This window comes from Ostrinia nubilalis, chromosome 16 (assembly GCF_963855985.1).
Source record: "Ostrinia nubilalis chromosome 16, ilOstNubi1.1, whole genome shotgun sequence".
Classification (NCBI taxonomy): domain Eukaryota; kingdom Metazoa; phylum Arthropoda; class Insecta; order Lepidoptera; family Crambidae; genus Ostrinia; species Ostrinia nubilalis.
Genome location: NC_087103.1, coordinates 909,381 through 927,703, shown reverse-complemented (window position 1 = coordinate 927,703; position 18,323 = coordinate 909,381). Strand labels below are relative to the sequence as shown.

General features: G+C 43.5%; 1 protein-coding gene across 1 annotated transcript in view; it reads left to right on the top strand.

Annotated features, from left to right (window-relative positions):
* The window catches only part of LOC135079497 (microtubule-associated protein futsch-like), a 247,817-nt gene that overhangs the window by 207,488 nt on the left and 22,006 nt on the right, over positions 1 to 18,323 (top strand). The window contains exons 6-8 of the mRNA XM_063974154.1: positions 1,294 to 1,475; positions 4,888 to 5,059; positions 5,805 to 18,292. Of these exons, the coding sequence (XP_063830224.1) occupies positions 1,294 to 1,475; positions 4,888 to 5,059; positions 5,805 to 18,292 (12,842 nt within the window). The remainder of the gene's footprint in view (positions 1 to 1,293; positions 1,476 to 4,887; positions 5,060 to 5,804; positions 18,293 to 18,323) is intronic.

The following is an 18,323-nucleotide window of genomic DNA, read 5'->3' as shown; positions in this document are numbered from 1 at the left end:
TGTCAAGCCGAAGTCCAGAGGTAGATCATCATTAGGACTACCCAAATCACCACGACTTTTGATATTTTTCGAGTTATAATTTTTTTTTTACATCAATCAGGAATAATCAGGATTTTTTATGTTTTTAGTGTTATGGATGTGTATTAATCTAATAATAATAAAAAAAATCAGGCATGTACCTTAACTATTCGCGTCACAATAACCAAAAAAGTACGTAAGCATAGAAAACAACAATCATAACTCGAAAACTATCAAAAAAGGCGGAACATACATGGGGGTGATTCGGGTAGCTCTAGTGATGCTCTACCTCTGGGTTTCGGCTTGACACTACTTTTTGGGAAACCCTGTATTATGGCTGAGAATACTGGAGATGATAAAGTTATATAAGCTGATATAGAGTTTCAGGGACGATATGGGCTTCTAAAACACGTGTGGAAAAGTTAAGGCGACTTTATTTACACAAACTTCTCGGTCCATTAGGCCAACGAAGTTTGTTACTTGCTAGCTTAATCTTCTTTTGTCTTGAGTAACTTGGATAACTGAGCAAGTTTCCCGGAATTTGATGCACAAAAGACTAGTTTTATTTTAATACAAGGACTTGGGTGTACCGTACTACGTGGTACTACATACTTAGTAAATACTGTTCTTTTCATATTTTCCTGCAACAAACAAAGCGCGTAATCAAATAAGGAAGCCACTGTCATTATAATTAGGGTAAAATAAGACCATATTAAGTAGGTTTACTGGGAAAATGAAATGAGGGTGCTAATGGGCTTTCATCTCAAGCAAACGACGTTGACTGCTGGACAAAGGCCTCTTAGAATTTCACAACGTCTGATCTTGTACTGTCTGCGTCTAATGGTATTATTAACCAATGATGTTAATAACATTTGAATACTGAAACATGATTTGTTATTATTTTCTGAGGCAGGCACGTACTTGCTTGCTACTTTATGGCAGTTTATAGCCAAAATTTTGTACGTGCGGCAATATTATTTTGTACTTGCGACCTACATACAACCCAGCCGATTTAACTGCGCACCTGGTAGCCGTAACGTCACGTAGACGTTCTTATACAGACGGGGCGAACGCGGGGAAGTATGCGAGTGAGTGCAAAGGAGAGTCGCACTCCAGTGAGGTTAACTCGACCGGGCTGTACTTGTTCCTTTTGGAACATTATATGACCGATATTTTGTACCTATCTAGGGTTTTCCATATCGCTGGTGTTAACCAAACTAATTGTACGTGTATCGTGTATTCCATTGGCTTTAACGAAACTAAATAATTTTCCAGTGGACGGCGGTTTCTCGCGCAAGGCCTGCTGGTGGGACTTCGCGAGGCACCTGGATCGTCTGGACGCGGTACTATTCACGCGTCTCAACAACTGCTCGGTGGCCGGCATGTCGTCGGTACTGCGTAGGAAGGCGGGCGCTAACGTCTACCCGCAGATTGGACACTTCTTTTGTAACCTCGAAGTAAGTGCTGTTCATTTCTTCTGCAATCTCGAAGTGAGTCCATAAAACTGATGAATTGTTCACGCGCCTCAACAATTGCTCGGTCGCTGACATATCCGTGCTACGTAGGGAGCGGGCGCTAACGTCTACCCGCAGATTGGACACTTCTTTTTCAACCTCGAAGTAAGTCCATACCACTGCCGTACATATTGATACAAATTGCTTATAGTCCCGTTAACCACTGGTAAGCTAAAATGTTTTATATTACGAATGGGTTAATCAAAATAATCCAGCTGCGGGGTTCGAACGCGCGTTCCACGGAATCCAATTCGGCCAGTCCGACACCATTCTTAGGCTATTGTCACTTTAGTATTTGCACATCAAGGTTTAACTTTACGCAGATCTCGTTGATAACCAAAATAAATACTCTTTCATTACCTATTATTACACAATATTATGTAGTTATTTACGAAAAATAAGCGTATTCAGCCAGGCGCCGCCGCGACGGCCCCGAAGGCCGCGTAACTATATCCGCCGCGCCCGACTGGCGCTTACCGTGTACTCTAGGCCTTCGTCAATGAGTAGGCTTAGCTAGTGAGGTCTTACCGATTTTGTTGAGCAAATCGAAATAGCATTGCTATCCTAAAACCTTAGGGCCAGCTTATTATCTAAAGCTATTCAATTATACTTTGCTACATTCTTCTTTTGGTGTCGACAACAAACCTACACAGTGTCAGCCCAAAACTCCGCCACAAGAGTGGCGTTGTCACTCATCAAATCCTCCTGAGTGCAGTTGCTTGGGCACTCAGGGCATGACATCAGGTGCTTCATCGACTGGGGAGCAAAACCGCACCTGCACTCCATGTTTAAGCCATCCAAGAATCCCCACCTGACCAGATTGTCCTTACTACGGCCAACCTGCGTCCGAAGTCTATTTGAAGACTTCCAGGTAAGCCAGGGGAGCTCATGTCCAGGTGCTACATTGACTTGCTAGCTAATGGAGGAATAATAATTATAAGCAAAGAAAAACTGAACCTTACTAAATATTACATCTGATGTGTATTATTATGATTGTTATTCGTATTCACTTACCTTTTGCCTAGCTGATAATGCAACGCAAAGCCAAATGTAAAGCATTCTAATTATTTGGCTTGTCTTATTCTTCAACTCTGTCCCGCAAGAATGTTGCCGTAACAAATTATAACACTAAATTATTGTACTCACCTAGGAAATTGAAGTAGGTACGAGTACCTACCTACTTCTGAAATTAAAAACTTGAACAATTAAATACTAAAGTAAGTTCCTCCATCTAGTCTAGGAAAAATGCTCTCTAATACCTTCTATGGGACGTGTATAAGCGCCCTGGAAATGGCCTAAGTACCTACTGAATAAAAGCTTGAAATATAGTGGATATTTAAAAAAATATATATTTTGAGTTTACTTAAAAAAAATTATCGATGAAAATCATTTTCCAAAGGCCTTACTTTGTCGTATCACAAACTATTTGCTTAGCACATCAGTAAGCATACTGCGAGTCCAGCCAAGCGAACAGTATCGGTTTCCACGGGCGGCGCGGGCGCACAGAAGTGCTAGAATACGCGCAGTGACGTTGTGTCTCCAGTGCTTTATGTTCAACCTAACGTGAAAAGTTGTGTAAATCCATGTAGGCGTAAGTTTCATAGATTTTTAGTATAATAAATACACATCCACAAAATGATCTCTAACAAAAACACTTTGCTTAACTTTACTATGTCGACTCGGATATTTTAAATCTTACCTACCCGCGATCGAGATTACCACTTTTTGATTGTCATGGGAGAAACTCCTAGCCTAGTTATTTTTTAAATATTTTTTTAATGTTTAATTTAGTCTATCCACCTTTTTACATAGATAGATATGAGTAGGTAATTTGAGTTATTTTTAAGGTAAAATACGTACCTAAACGATGTAAAATGTCTCCAAACTGAAATGGTTGCAAAAACCTTATTAAGATGCTTCATCATCTCAGCCATAGGACGTCCACTGCTGAACATAGGCCTCCCCCAATACTTTCCATGTTGCCCGGTTGGTAGCGGCCTGCGTCCAGCGCCTTCCTGCTACCTTTATGATGTCGTCGGTCCACCTTGTGGGTGGACGTCCCACGCTGCGTTTTCCGGTACGCGGCCTCCACTCCAGAACCTTTCTGTCCCATCCCTGGCCGTCAGTTCTGCGTTACTATGTGCCCTGCCCATTGCCACTTCAGCTTGCTAATCCGTCAGATTAATTAAGATGCTTAGTATCAGCATTATTTACTATTCATAACACAGCAGACACTGGTATATCTAAGGTGTAAACCTTACACCACGGTAATACTATCTATACAGTATTCCAACTCGGCCATATTTTTTAAATAAATGTCAACAGCCGCGCGGTACGTCACCGTATGACAACATGTGATAGGGCTGCCCACCTGCAGACCCTATTTTCATTACATCTGCCTACTTAGAATTTCTATCTAGTTTTGTGAATGTATTTTGTGATGGTAATTTTTTATTTTATCTTGACAAACAAAATACTATGTGAATGAAATAGGATAAAAATGCATGTTGTCTTGTCATTAGTACATTTAATTAAAAAAATATATTTGTGTTAAGATTTAGTAAAAAAGTACCGACTGTAAAATGTATGCGCCTCGACTGAGGCGTACAATATGCTTGATTATTATACAGGGTGTTAGGTAAATGGGTTTATAAGCGGACACTAGCCCATTAACATGTGCATATAAATGGTATGGTGAAGTCAGAAAATTGTTATCATCATTTTAATAATTTTAATTTTCGTACAAATCAGATTTTATAAATTTTATTTTGCATGAAAATTAAAAATTAATAAAATGATATCACTGACTAATTCAGCATACCATTTACATGCATAAATGTTAACATGGGCTAGTGTTGGCTTATAAACCCATTTACCTAACACCCTGTATAAATAGGTACTTGTAATTATTTTTATAAAAAAAAACACTTACTGTTTAAAAAACAACACATCGTCCGTTTATTACTGTGGCACATTCGCGACACCCCCGACTTTTGCATGTCGAGCGCATACCGAGATTTGAATTTCGAAGGAAAGCTCGCGTTTTGTCCGTTTATATGAAGTTACAATACTGTATGATATTATTACCGTGCTTACACGTACAGAAAGGAACGGAATCAAAAGTTTCCTTGCCTAAAATCGTGTCTTATGAATAAAACTAGCGGCGACTTCGTACGCGTGGATCCTTTCGTAGCGGATGCCTACGTCAGAACATCTACCTGCATGTCAAATTTCAGCCCGATCCGTCCACTGGTTTGGGCTGTGCGTTGATAGATCACTATGTCAGTCAGTCAGTCACCTTTGAATTATATTTATTTAGATAAAAAGTAATAAAGAAATCGTTGTCGTTTTCCAGGAGCGCCGCGCTCTAGCCAGCCCGGACGGAGACAAGGACGCGGACCCGCTGCTCGTGTCGCTCCTGCAGGAGGGGTCGGACATGATGGCGGACCTGCGACACCTCAACCTCAAGCCGCAGCACTGCTACCGCGGCCCCGAGCCCATCAACCTTTACCACAAAGTTGGACATGGTAAGAATAAGTACATGACCACCATGATCTCTGTAGTAGAACTTGTTAAATATGTAGGCGCTGGAGATGATGAAGGATAGTGCCGCAGCACTGCTACCGCGGCCCCAAGCCCATCAACCTTTACCACAAAGTTGGACATGGTAAGAACACACACTGTCTTCTTGTTAATACTGGAGGCGCTGGAGATGATGAAGGATCAGTGCCCCATCAACCTCAAGCCGCAGCACTGCTACCGCGGCCCCGAGCCCATCAACCTTTACCACAAAGTTGGACATGGTAAGAAGATATTCACATTGTCCTCTTGTTAAAACTGGAGGGGTCAAACTGTTGAAACTTGAGGAGTCGGAGATGATAGCACCTCGTTAAACTTATGGCGCAGCACTGCTACCGCGACCCCGAGCCCATCAACCTTTACCACAATGTTGGACATGGTAAGAACACATTCACACTGTCTTTTTGTTAATACTGGAGGCGCTGGAGATGACGAAAAATCAGTGCTCCATCAACCTCAAGCCGCAGCACTGCTACCGCGGTCCCGAGCCCATCAACCTTTACCACAAAGTTGGACATGGTAAGAGAACACATAGAACTTTTTTTGTGTAAAGTTACCTGTACTTTGAAATTTTACCTTACGTCGTTTATCATTATGCTCATTATCAGTTATTTTCTGCGAGATTAGCTTTTTTAAATTTCCTATTTAGTCCCTGAGGATCGTCTGCAACTAACTTTTCTCTTTTTGTTTCAGGGACACTTGACATGTACGTACTGAATCCGTCCAAGGACTCGAAACACGTTCGTGAATTCCTAAAAAGGTGGCATAACAGTGAACAAAAACTATTTGAAGGTGCAAGTGTATCTGGACAATTCAATTTTCCAATTCCTAACCTAGTGTCTATTTGTGCGTTACTCGTGTGGCGCCCAGCAAACCCAGATGAGACAATAACCAGGATAATGTTCCCTGGTTCCACACCACAACACAAAATATTCGAAGGACTCGAGAAATTAAAACATCTCGAGTTCCTACAACACCCAACATGCACGGGACGACAGATGGCGCCGGCGCTGCCAGCCATCACCGCAACGACTACCTCTACCACAGTGACCACGACAAAATCGACCAAACACGCTGTTTCGAAAACAAGCAAAGAACGAAGTATCATCACAGAAAAAGCGAAAGAAGAAAAAATGGTTGAACCCGAACCTCCGCCAAAAGACATTATAAAAGACGAAACGGACTCTAAAAATATCATAGACAATAAATTGCTCAGTGAACTAGTTGAGGGTGAGGAGAAAAAACTTGAATCGGTATTACAAGATGCCATAACGGCAAGGATAGAAACTAAACTAGACGATAAAATTGCTCAATACGAGAGCACAGTTTTAGATGGATTACCTAAAAAGAAAGAGGTTAAGAAAAAGGTTACCGAAAAGAAAACTAAACGGGTTGATAAGACTGACGACACAAAAGACTCTGTAGCTAAAACTACTGAAACCAAAAAGGCTGAGATAGAAAAGACAAAAACGGAAGCAAAGAAAAAGGTAGAGAGCAGAATCAAAGCGGAATCAATGTCCTCAATGACAAGAAGTAAAATTAGTCACAGAACTTCCCAGAAAATAGACAGAAAATCTGCAGCGAGCACAGTCGAAAAGAAAACTGCTGCAGATGACAAAAAATCTCCACCGACGACACCAAAGAAGACAGTTGAGTCCAAAATGACCACTTCTGCTATTCAATCTTCTGCAAAAGAGCGAGTTAAGGCAAAGACACGAAAACTAAGCCCAGGGAGCACTCCCGCTAAGAGCGCTAAAGAAGCGAGTAATCGAAGAGTTGCTGAATCAAAATATAAACAGGCATCTCCAAAAAGGGATCTAGCACAAAAAGCGCCTGAAAGAAAAGAGCCTAAAAAGAGAGAACCTATCTCAAGAAGGCCACGACCACTTGCTTCTCCAGTGAAGGGACTGAAAGCAATGAAGAGTCCATCAAAGTCTGTGAAAGCGATTAAAGCCGACACTTCCAAGCTGAAAGGCTTACAAAGAGTAAATTATGAGGACATTCTAAAAGATGCCAAAAAATCTGACGAAGACACCTCGAAATCACTTGACGATATAAAACAACAGGAGTTAGACGAAAGAGAAGAACAAGAAATTGTTAGAGAAATCGAAGCAGTATTTAATAGAGATAGTGAAGCCGAAGAAAAGGTTGAATATGTGGGTCGCTCTGATATTGAAAAGATTACCTGTATGCTAGATGAATCCAAGACTGAAACGACTGCCGACGTTGAATTTGAAGAAGAATATTTAATAATAGAAAAGGAAGAAGTGGATCAATATACTGAGGATTCCATTGTTGATCATGAAAGTGGTCATGAACAAGGAGATGAACTCCAAAAACACATCAAAGATAAGGAAGAGTCTGAGAAGAAAAAAGAGGAACCCGTAAAAGAGGACGAAATTGCACATGAACCCAAAATACCAGAACCTGAACATGAGGCTGAACCCAAGCAAATAGAATCAAAAGAGCATTCTGTGAGTGTTGAAGAAAAACAAGACATAAGTAGTGAAAAGAAAACTTCAGACAGTAAAAGTGGAGCCCCGAAACCAAAAGATTCACTCGAACTCAATATTGTACAAGAATCCCAACCTGATGAAAAAATATCTACAACGATCGAATCAGGTGCCACTACTGCACCGACATTACCTGAAGATGAACGGATTACTCTTGATGATATAAAAGAAGACCAACAAATTGAAGAAAAACACATTCAAGAAGAAACCAAAGAAATTGTCCCACCACAAACATTTGACATTCAAAAAATGACTACATTAGAGAAGAGTCTCAAGTTAGAAACACAGCCAGCACCGATCCGAGAAATCGTTAAAACCCCTGATGAGGTCGCCGATTTACCTCTTCATGAAGAAGTAGACTACCGAACATACGAGGAAAAGAAAACGCCAGTTGAAGAAGACATCTTTAAACGAAAACCAGATGTTGGTTTTGTCCATGAAATTAAAGTTCCTAAAGATTTGCCTCTTCCAGACCAGGATGCAGCCGTTTCTTATAAAGGAACCAAAGCGATTGAAGATGACGTTGTACTGAAAACTGTCCAGCGTGCATCTCATGCCAAACTGGTTACTGTCACTCCAGGGTCAGCGCCTGAATCTCCTATGTACCACGAACAAATGAAAATGTCTCATACATTGGCAGGAAAAGAATTAGAGACTGTAAAAGAATATGACCAGGTAGATTATAACTATGGTCAATACACAGAACAATTAAGAGAAACGCATATCACAACCCTTGATTCGCCTATTAAAGATGATATTATAATTGTAGAAGAAGCACCGTGCATGCCTGAAAAAATACCTTCGATTCCAGAGGATGTTGAAAAGGAAATTGAAGAAGAGCGAAAACTTGAAGCGGGTGAAAAACCTCCCCTAAGTCCAATAGACGTTGAAAAGATTGTTGCTGATGTAGCTGAGGTACTCAAATCTGAAAAAAGTCTCGAGGAAATAATGGCTGAGAAATCACCCATTCATCTCCGAAAGTCCCCTGAAACAGCAACGATCTCTGATGTTACTATCACGACTGCCATTGAAGCAACTAAACTGCTTTTAGCTAGTGAAAAAGAGTTAAAACAGGAAACCACTAAACAAGAAACAAAAGAAGTCAAACCAGAACTCGAGGAAAAAATTGAACACGCAACAATTGACATTCAAAAAGATGCATCACCTGTTCGGTCAATTACATCAGAAGATGTCAGTGAAGTTTCAGATAAAACGGTGCTAAGTGAGGGTAAGCGAAGTAAACGAGAAATTAAGGAGCAAATATCAGAAGTGCAAGAAGCGACAGTTGCAAAAGGTATAGAAGAGAAATTCGTGTCCGAAAAAGAAGATGAAATTTTAGAAAAAGGGGATAAAGAAAAAGAAATACCTGAATTAGAGGAGATGGTCAAAGATATAGTAGCAGAAGATACCGAAGCTACTGTGTCAAAAACGGAACAAGTTATTCCGACATCTCATGACGACATAACCGAAATTAAAATACCTGAAAAAAAATTAAGCATTACCCATGAATCGGCCAAAACTTTAGAAAAATTAGAAGAAAAGATTGCTGACCTTAAACGAAAAGAAGAACTTTCGCAATCTGTTCTAACTCAAGAGGAGGAAAAACTAAAATCGACTACTACCTTTGAAGTTGAGGACTTAAAAGAAACAATCCATAAAAAAGACTTACAAACAACAGACAAAATGCCTACGGAGGACTCTACAAAATTAGATCAAATATCAGTTCATGACAAAGTCGTCACCATCGATGTTAGAAAACCAAGCCTAGAGAAAGAATCTGACACTCTTCTCAGTACAGTTCTTCCCAAAGAACCTAAACCAGAGAAAGAGGAACAGATGAAACAACTCGCAGAAATGGTTTCCACGGTGTCAAAATCTCCGATTGATTTTGATACTAAAACAGAAAAGGTGGAACTTGAAAGTCATGGCATAGGAGCTCGTGTATCATCTGAAAAAGTTCCTAGCCCTGAATTGACTGACGAAGTGGAACAGACAGATGTTGTTGACCATGTAACCCAAATTGATCAAGACCTGCAGAAAGATCTTAGCTTTGAAAAAGATTCAGTTCCACTTTCTGTTAAGGAAGGTGAAAAACAACTGATTTCTGAAAAAGACAGTGACGAAGAAAGTGTTCTTGAGAAATTTGATGAAATTTCTACATCAAAATTAGAAGAATCAAAACTTGACATGGATACGTCACACAAGGATACTATTACTACTCTTAAAGAGGGGTTAATATTAAAAGATGTAACTTTTGATGACAAGAAAGACAGAGCTGAAAAGATCAGCCATGACTTAACAGAGATAACGAGTATGGTTTCTAGCAAACTTGATAAAATGCAAGTAAGTTTAGAAAAGGATATAATTGAAATTAAACAGGACCAAACATTTAAAAAAATCGATGGTGAAGACACACTGACTGATACTCGGAAGGATTCAATTTTGGAATCAAAACAGATGGCCAGTGACATCAAGGAAGTTGAGTCCATCACTAAAAAACTTGATGAAATGAAAGCACAACTGAAAAAAGACATAAAAGCAGAACAATATATTGACTCCGAACCTACTGAGGTTAGCCTGGACAAAGAATTTGTATTGACAACAGAAAGAGAAAAAATAGGCGAGACCTCCAATGTGCCGAAAGAGAAGCAAGAGTCTCCCGAAAGTGAAAAAGAATCAATTTCTACAGAAGACGGTGAAAGACTATCTATAATTGAAAAAGTCAGTCCTTTATCTGAAAAATCAATTGAATCGAAACTCCTTTCTGAAACAATTGCAACGTCTGTCGAAAGCATGGCAAAAAAGGATAGTGAAAAGGAAATAATTTCAACGATTAAACCTGTTGATCAAGATACGTCGTCTGTATCATTGGTTGAAGAAACAATTGAAAAAGAAAAAATTAAAGATTTGAAAGCTGAACCTCTTATTAAAGAAAAACAAGACAAATTTGGTGAAATAAAGGAAAAAACTACTTCATTCTTTTCAAAGAAGTTTGAAGGGATAAAATCTATCTTTGATAAATCAACAACGTCAAAAGATATACCACCAGCGAAAGTTGAAGAAAAAATAGCAAAGGATAAAATACCCAGTCCAGTCACAGATATTGACTCAAAAGCAAGCACTCGAAAAGAATCAATTAAGACAAAAGATGAAGATATGTCGCCTGAAGATACAAGTCTAACTAAAGAATATTTTTCGGAAAAACTTTCAGAACATATTCTTTCACTTAACGAGGAACTCAATGTTATAAAAGAAGATTTAGGTCAGAATGATTTCGAGATCAAGCCCACTGAGAAATTAGGCGCACTGCTTGACAAAGACCTGATTGACGATAAAGATATTACTTCTGTAACAGACGAAACAACAAAAAAAGAACCAACAACAACAAAAGATATCGAAACAAGGGTTCTTGAAGAATCAACTGCACTTCTTCAAAATAAACTTTTAACAGGGGAAGACAGTATTTTAAAAACTGTAAGCAAAGTAATAAAAACTACTGGGGAAAAACTCGACCTTAGCCTTGAGACAGAGCCTATGGTGGTCAAAGAAGTGATATTAGAAGAAATTGAGCCAGTTCTTGGAAAGGTTCCAAGTCCAACAATTGAAAAAGCAATAGAAAAAGAGACGACTCCCGACAAGGAAACTGTGTCAATCATTGAACAACCTGAAGTCATTGAACCAGTTGCTGTGAAAGAAGTCACTGCAGAAATAGTGACTAAACCAAAGGACATGCCACAAATAATAAAAACTGAACCTTCTGTAGAACAGGAACCAAGCCCTGAAGATACTTCAGAATTACAAAAAGACGCAAAAACTGAACTTGACAAGACACCAAGTCCTGTGAAAGATTCAGCTAAAGAAAAAGAGGAAGCCAAGATATCTCTGGACAAGGAACCAAGCCCTCTCAAGGAGGAAATTCAGCCAGCTCTTGACAAGGAGTCCAGTCCACTCAAGGAGGAAGCCAAGCCAGCTCTCGACAAGGAGCCAAGCCCAATGAAAGAAAAAGAGCCAAGCCCACTAAAAGAGGAAGCTAAGCCAGCCCTTGACAAAGAGCCAAGTCCGCTCAAGAAGGAAGCTAAGCTAGCGCTTGACAAGGCGCCAAGCCCAATCAAGGAGGAAGCCAAGCCAGCTCTCGACAAGGAGCCAAGCCCAATGAAAGAAAAGGAGCCAAGCCCACTAAAAGAAGAAGCTAAGCCAGCTCACGACAAGGAGCCAAGCCCAATCAAGGAGGAGACCAAGCCATCTGTTGACAAGGAGCCCAGTCCTCTGAAAGAGGAAGCCAAGCCAGCCCTCGAAAAGGAGCCCAGTCCGCTCAAGGAGGAAGCCAAGCCAATCATCGACAAGGAGCCAAGTCCAATGAAAGAAAAGGAGCCAAGCCTACTCAAAGATGAAGCTGAGGCAGCCCTCGATAAGGAGTCAAGTCTAATCAAGGATGAGACCAAGCCATCTCTTGAGAAGGAGCCAAGTCCTCTAAAAGAGGAAGCTAAGCCATCGCTCGACAAAGCGCCAAGTCCAATCAAGGAGGAAACCAAGCCAGCCCTTGATAAGGAACCCAGTCCTCTCAAAGAAGAAGCCAAGCCAGCCCTTGACAAAGCGCCAAGTCCAATCATGGAGGAGACCAAGCCAGCCCTTGACAAGGAGCCCAGTACGCTCAAGGAGGAAGCCAAGCCAACTCTCGACAAGGAGCCAAGCCCAATTAAAGAAAAAGAGCCAAGCCCACTAAAAGAGGAAGCCAAGCCAGCCATTGACAAGGAGCCCAGTCCGCTCGAGGAGGAAACCAAGCCAGTCCTTGACAAGAAGCCAAGTCTACTTAAGGAGGAAGCCAAGCCAGCTCCCGACAAGGAGCCAAGCCCAATAAAAGAAAAGGAGCTAAGCTCACTCAAAGAGGAAGCTAAGCCAGTCCTTGACAAGGAGCCAAGTCCACTCAAGGAGGAAGCTAAGCCAGCACTTGACAAGGCGCCAAGCACAATCAAGGAGGAGATCAAATCAGCACTTGACAAGGAGCCCAGTCCTCTGAAAGAAGAAGCCAAGGGAGCTCCCAACAAGGCGCCAAGCCCAATCATGGAGGAAACTAAGCCAGCCTTTGACAAGGAGCCCAGTCCTCTGATAGAGGAAGAGAAGCCAGCCCTCGATAAGGAGCCAAGCCCACTCAAAGAAGTAAAGCCAGATCTTGACCGAACATCAAGCCCGGTCAAAGAGGATGATAAACCATATCTTGAGAAGGAGCTTAGCCCTCTCAAAGAAGTAGTGAAGCCAGCCCTGGATAAGGAATCCAGTCCTCTCAAAGAAGAAGCCAAGCCAGCCCTCGATAAGGCGCCAAGTCCAATCAAGGAGGAGACCAAGCCAGCCTTTGACAAGGAGCCACTCTCACCGAAAGAGGAGACCGAACCAGCACTTGACAAAGAGTACAGTCCTCTGAAAGAGGAAGCCAAGGGAGCTATTGACAAGGCACCAAGCCCAATCAAGGAGGAGATCAAATCAGCACTTGACAAGGAGCCTAGTCTTCTGAAAGAGGAAGACGAGCCAGTCCTCGACAAGGAGCCAAGTCCAACTACGGAAGAGACCAAGCCAGCCCTTGAGAAGGCGCCAAGCCCAATCATGGAGGAGTCCAAGCCAGCCCTCGACAAGGCGCCAAGTCCAGTCAAAGAGGAGACCAAGCCAGCCCTCGACAAGGAGCCAAGCCTACTCAAAGAAGTAAAGCCAGATCTTGGCCGGACACCAAGCCCGGCCAAAGAGGATGATAAACCATCTTTTGAGAAGGAACCTAGCCCTCTCAAGGAGGACGCTAAACTGTCTCTTGATAAGGAACCAATCCCGGTCAAAGAAGACGCTGTGCCATCTCTTGAGAAAGAGCTTAGCCCACTCAAAGAAGTAGTGAAGCCAGCCTTTGATAAGGAACTCACTCTTCTCAAAGACGAAGCCAAGCCAGTCCTCGACAAGGAGCCCAGTCTAATCAAGGACGAGACCAAGCCGTCTCTTGAGAAGGAGCCAAGTCCTCTAAAAGAGGAAGCTAAGCCAGTCCTCGACAAGGCGCCAAGTCCAATCAAGGAGGAGACTAAACCAGCACTTGAGAAGGAGCCCATTTCTCTGAAAAAGGAAGAGAAGCCAGCCCTCGACAAAGAGCCAAGCCCACTCAAAGAAGTAAAGCCAGATCTTGATCGGGCACAAAGCCCGGTCAAAGAGGATGATATACCATCTTTTGAGAAGGAACCTAGCCCTCTCAAGGAGGACGCTAAACTGTCTCTTGATAAGGAACCAATCCCGGTCAAAGAAGACGCTGTGCCATCTCTTGAGAAAGAGCTTAGCCCACTCAAAGAAGTAGTGAAGCCAGCCTTTGATAAGGAACTCACTCTTCTCAAAGACGAAGCCAAGCCAGTCCTCGACAAGGAGCCCAGTCTAATCAAGGACGAGACCAAGCCGTCTCTTGAGAAGGAGCCAAGTCCTCTAAAAGAGGAAGCTAAGCCAGTCCTCGACAAGGCGCCAAGTCCAATCAAGGAGGAGACTAAACCAGCACTTGAGAAGGAGCCCATTTCTCTGAAAAAGGAAGAGAAGCCAGCCCTCGACAAAGAGCCAAGCCCACTCAAAGAAGTAAAGCCAGATCTTGATCGGGCACAAAGCCCGGTCAAAGAGGATGATATACCATCTTTTGAGAAGGAACCTAGCCCTCTCAAGGAGGACGCTAAACCATCTCTTGATAAGGAACCGATCCCAGTCAAAGAAGACGCTATGACATCTCTTGAGAAAGAGCTTAGCCCACTCAAAGAAGTAGTGAAACCAGCCTTTGATAAGGAACCCACTCTCCTCAAAGATGAAGCCAAGCCAGTCCTCGACAAGGAACCAAGTCTAATCAAGGACGAGACCAAGCCATCTCTTGAGAAGGAACCAAGCCCACTCAAAGAGGAAGCTAAGCCAGCGCTCGACAAAGCGCCAAGCCCAATCAAAGAGGAGACTAAACCAGCCCTTGACAAGAAGCCCAGTCCTCTGAAAGAGGAAGCCAAACCAGCGCTCGACAAGGCGCCAAGTCCAATCAAGGAGGAGACCAAGCCAGCCCTTGACAAAGAGCCAAGTCCAATTATGGAAAAGACTAAGCCAGCCCTCGACAAGGAGCCCAGTCCTTTGAAAGAGGAAGCCAAACCAGCACTCGACAAAGCGCCAAGCCCAATCAAGGAGGAGATCAAATCAGCACTTGACAAGGGGCCTAGTCTTCTGAAAGAGGAAGACGAGCCAGTCCTCGACACGGAGCCAAGCCCACTCAAAGAAGTGGTGGTGCCAGTTCTTGATAAGGAACCCAGTCTTCTCAAAGAGGAAGCCAAGCCAGCCGTCGACAAGGCGCCAAGTCCAACTATGGAAGATACCAAGCCAGCCCTTGAGAAGGCGCCAAGCCCAATCATGGAGGAGTCCAAGCCAGCCCTTGACAAGGAGCCCAGTCCTCTTAAAGAGGAGGTCAAGCCAGCCCTCGACAAGGCGCCAAGTCCAGTCAAAGAGGAGACCAAGCCAGCCCTTGACAAGGAGCTAAGACCACTCAAAGAGGAGACTAAACCAGCCCTTGAAAAGGAGCCAAGTCCAATCATGGAGGAGACCAAGCCAGCCCTTGACAAGGAGCCAAGTCCAATCATGGAGGAGATCAAGCCAGCCCTTGAAAAGAAGCCAAGCACACTCAAAGAAGAAGTCAAGCCAGATCTTGATAGAGAACCAAGCCCAGTCGAAGAAGAAGTCAAGCCAGTCTTCGACAAAGAACCAAGCCCACTCAAAGAAGTAAAGTCAGCTCTTGACAAGGAGCTAATCATGATTAAGGAGGAAGCCAAGCCCGCCCTTGACAAGGAGCCAAGCCCGATCAAGAAGGAGACTAAGCCAGCCCATGACAAGGAGCCCAGTCCTCTAAAAGAGGAAGCCAAGCCAGCCCTCGACAAGGAACCAAGTCTAATATTGGAGGAGACCAAGCCAGCCCTTGACAAGGAGCCAAGCCCAGTCAAAGAGGATGCTATACTTTCTCTTGAAAAGGAGCCAAGTACATTCAAAGAAGAAGTCAAGCAAGTGCCAAGCCCACACAAGGAGGAGACTAAGCCATCTCTTGATAAGGAGCCTAGTCCACTCATGGAAGACACCAAATCAGCTCTTGACAAGGAGCCAAGCCCACTCAAAGAGGAAGTCAAGCCAGATCTTGATAGAGAACCAAGCCCAGTCGAAGAAGAAGTCAAGCCAGTCTTCGACAAAGAACCAAGCCCACTCAAAGAAGTAAAGTCAGCTCTTGACAAGGAGCTAATCATGATTAAGGAGGAAGCCAAGCCCGCCCTTGACAAGGAGCCAAGCCCGATCATGGAGGAGTCCAAGCCAGCCCTTGACAAGGAGCCCAGTCCTCTTAAAGAGGAGGTCAAGCCAGCCCTTGACAAGGAGCTAAGCCCACTCAAAGAGGAGACTAAACCAGCACTTGAGAAGGAGCCAAGCATACTCAAAGAAGAAGTCAAGACAGTGCCAAGCCCACACAAGGAGGAGACTAAGCCATCTCTTGATAAGGAGCCAAGCCCAATCAAAGAAGTAAAACCATCCCTTGACAAGGAGCCAAGCCCGCTCAAAGAAAAAGTCAAGCCAGATCATGAGAGGGAACCAAGCCCAGTCGAAGAAGAAGTCAAGCCAGCCTTTGACAAAGAACCAAGCCCACTCAAAGAAGTAAAGCCAGATCTTGACAAGGCACCAAGCCCAGGTAAAGATGAAACTAAACCAGCCCTTGATACAGAACCAAGCCCTGTCAAAGAACTACCAGCTGGTGAAAAGGAAACAAGTCCACTCAAAGAGGAGCCCAAACCAGTCGCCGAGAAGGAACCCAGCCCAGTTCAAGTGGATGCTAAGCCATCTCTTGACAAGGAGCCAAGCCCTGTAAAAGACGAGGCCAAACCAGCCCTCGAGAAAGAACCAACTCCAATAATAGAGGAAGCTAAACAAGCGCTTGACAAGGTACCCAGCCCAGTTAAAGAGGTTGCTAAGCCGTCTCTTGACAAGGAACCAAGCCCAATCAAAGAAGATACTAAGCCAGCCCTTGAAAGGGAACCAAGCTCTATCAAAGAACCGCTAGCTGATGAAAAGGATGCAATTCCACTTAAAGAAGAGGGTAAATCAGGCCTTGAAAAGGCACCAAGTCCAACTAAAGAGGAGGCTGAACCAGCTCTCGAAATGGAACTAGCCCTCGAGAAGGAATCAAGCCCGGTTAAGGAGGACACTAAGCCATCTGTTGACAGGGAACCGAGCCCAGTAAAAGAGGAGGCCAAACCAACGCTTGGCAAGGAACCAAGTTCACTCCTACACGACGCTAAGCCATCTCTTGACAAAGAGCCAAGCCCTACTAAAGAACTAACTAAACCAGCTCTCCAAAAGGACCCAAGCCCAGTCAAGGAAGAGGCTAAGCCAGCCTTCGAAAAAGAATCAAGCCCAGTAGAAGAGCATGGTAAACCATCTCTTGAAAAGGAACCAAGCCCGCTCAAAGAAGTGATTAAGCCTCTTGACAGGGAACCGAGTCCAGTGAAAGAAGACGAAAAACCAACGCTTGACATGAAACCAAGTCCACTCTTAGACGATGCTAAGCCATCTCTTGACAAGGAACCAAGCCCTCTGAAAGGCGATGTCAAACCAGCTCTCGACAAAAAACCAGCTCCAATCGAAAAGGACGACAAGCCAGCTCTTGACAGGGAATCAAGCACTTTCAAAGAGGTGCCAGCTATTGAAAAAGAAGCAAGTCTACTCAAAGAGGAGACTAAAGTAACTGTCGTAAAGGAACCAAGACATGTTACAGAGGTGACTGGACCAGCCTTTGAAATGGATTCAATCTTTTTCCAAGAGGACACCAAGCCAGCCCAGGACAAGGAGCCGAGCTCAGTCGAAGAGGATGTTAAACCATCTCTGGACAAGGAACCAAGCCCTATCAAAGAAGTGGCCAAGCCAGCTCTTGACAGTGAACCAAGCCCAGTAACAGAGGCCAAACCAACACTTGACAAGGAACCAAGTTCACTCCTACACGACGCTAAACCATCTCTTGATAAAGAGCCAAGCCCAATCAAAGAAGAAGCCAAACTAGCACTTGACAAAGTACCAAGCCCAGTCAAGGAAGAGGCTAAGCCAGCCCTCGAAAAAGAACCAAGCCCAGTCAAAGAGGATGTTAAACCATCTATTGACAAGGAACCAAGCCCACTCAAAGAAGTGATAAAGCCACTTGACAGGGAACCCAGCCCAGTAAAAGAAGATGCAAAACCAACGCTTGACATGGAACCAAGTCTACTCCTAGACGATGCTAAGCCATCTCTTGACAAGGAACCAAACCTTCTGAAAGATGAAGTCAAACAAGTCCTCGAGAAAGCACCAACTTCGATCAAAAAGGACGACAAGCCAGCTCTTGACGGGGAACCAAGCCCTATTAAGGAAGTGCCAACTGTTGCAAAGGAAGCAATTTCACTCAAAGAGGAGGCCAAACCGGACACTGAGAAGGAACCAAGTCCTGCCAAAGAGGACGCAAAGCCATCTCTTGGCAGGGAATCGAGTCCAGTGAAAGAAGAAGCCAAACCAGCCCTTGACACGGAACCAAGCCCTGTCAAAGAGGTGCCAGCTATTGAAAAAGAAGCAAGTCTACTCAAAGAGGAGACTAAAGTAACTGTCGTAAAGGAACCAAGACATGTTACAGAGGTGACTGGGCCAGCCTTCGAAATGGATTCAA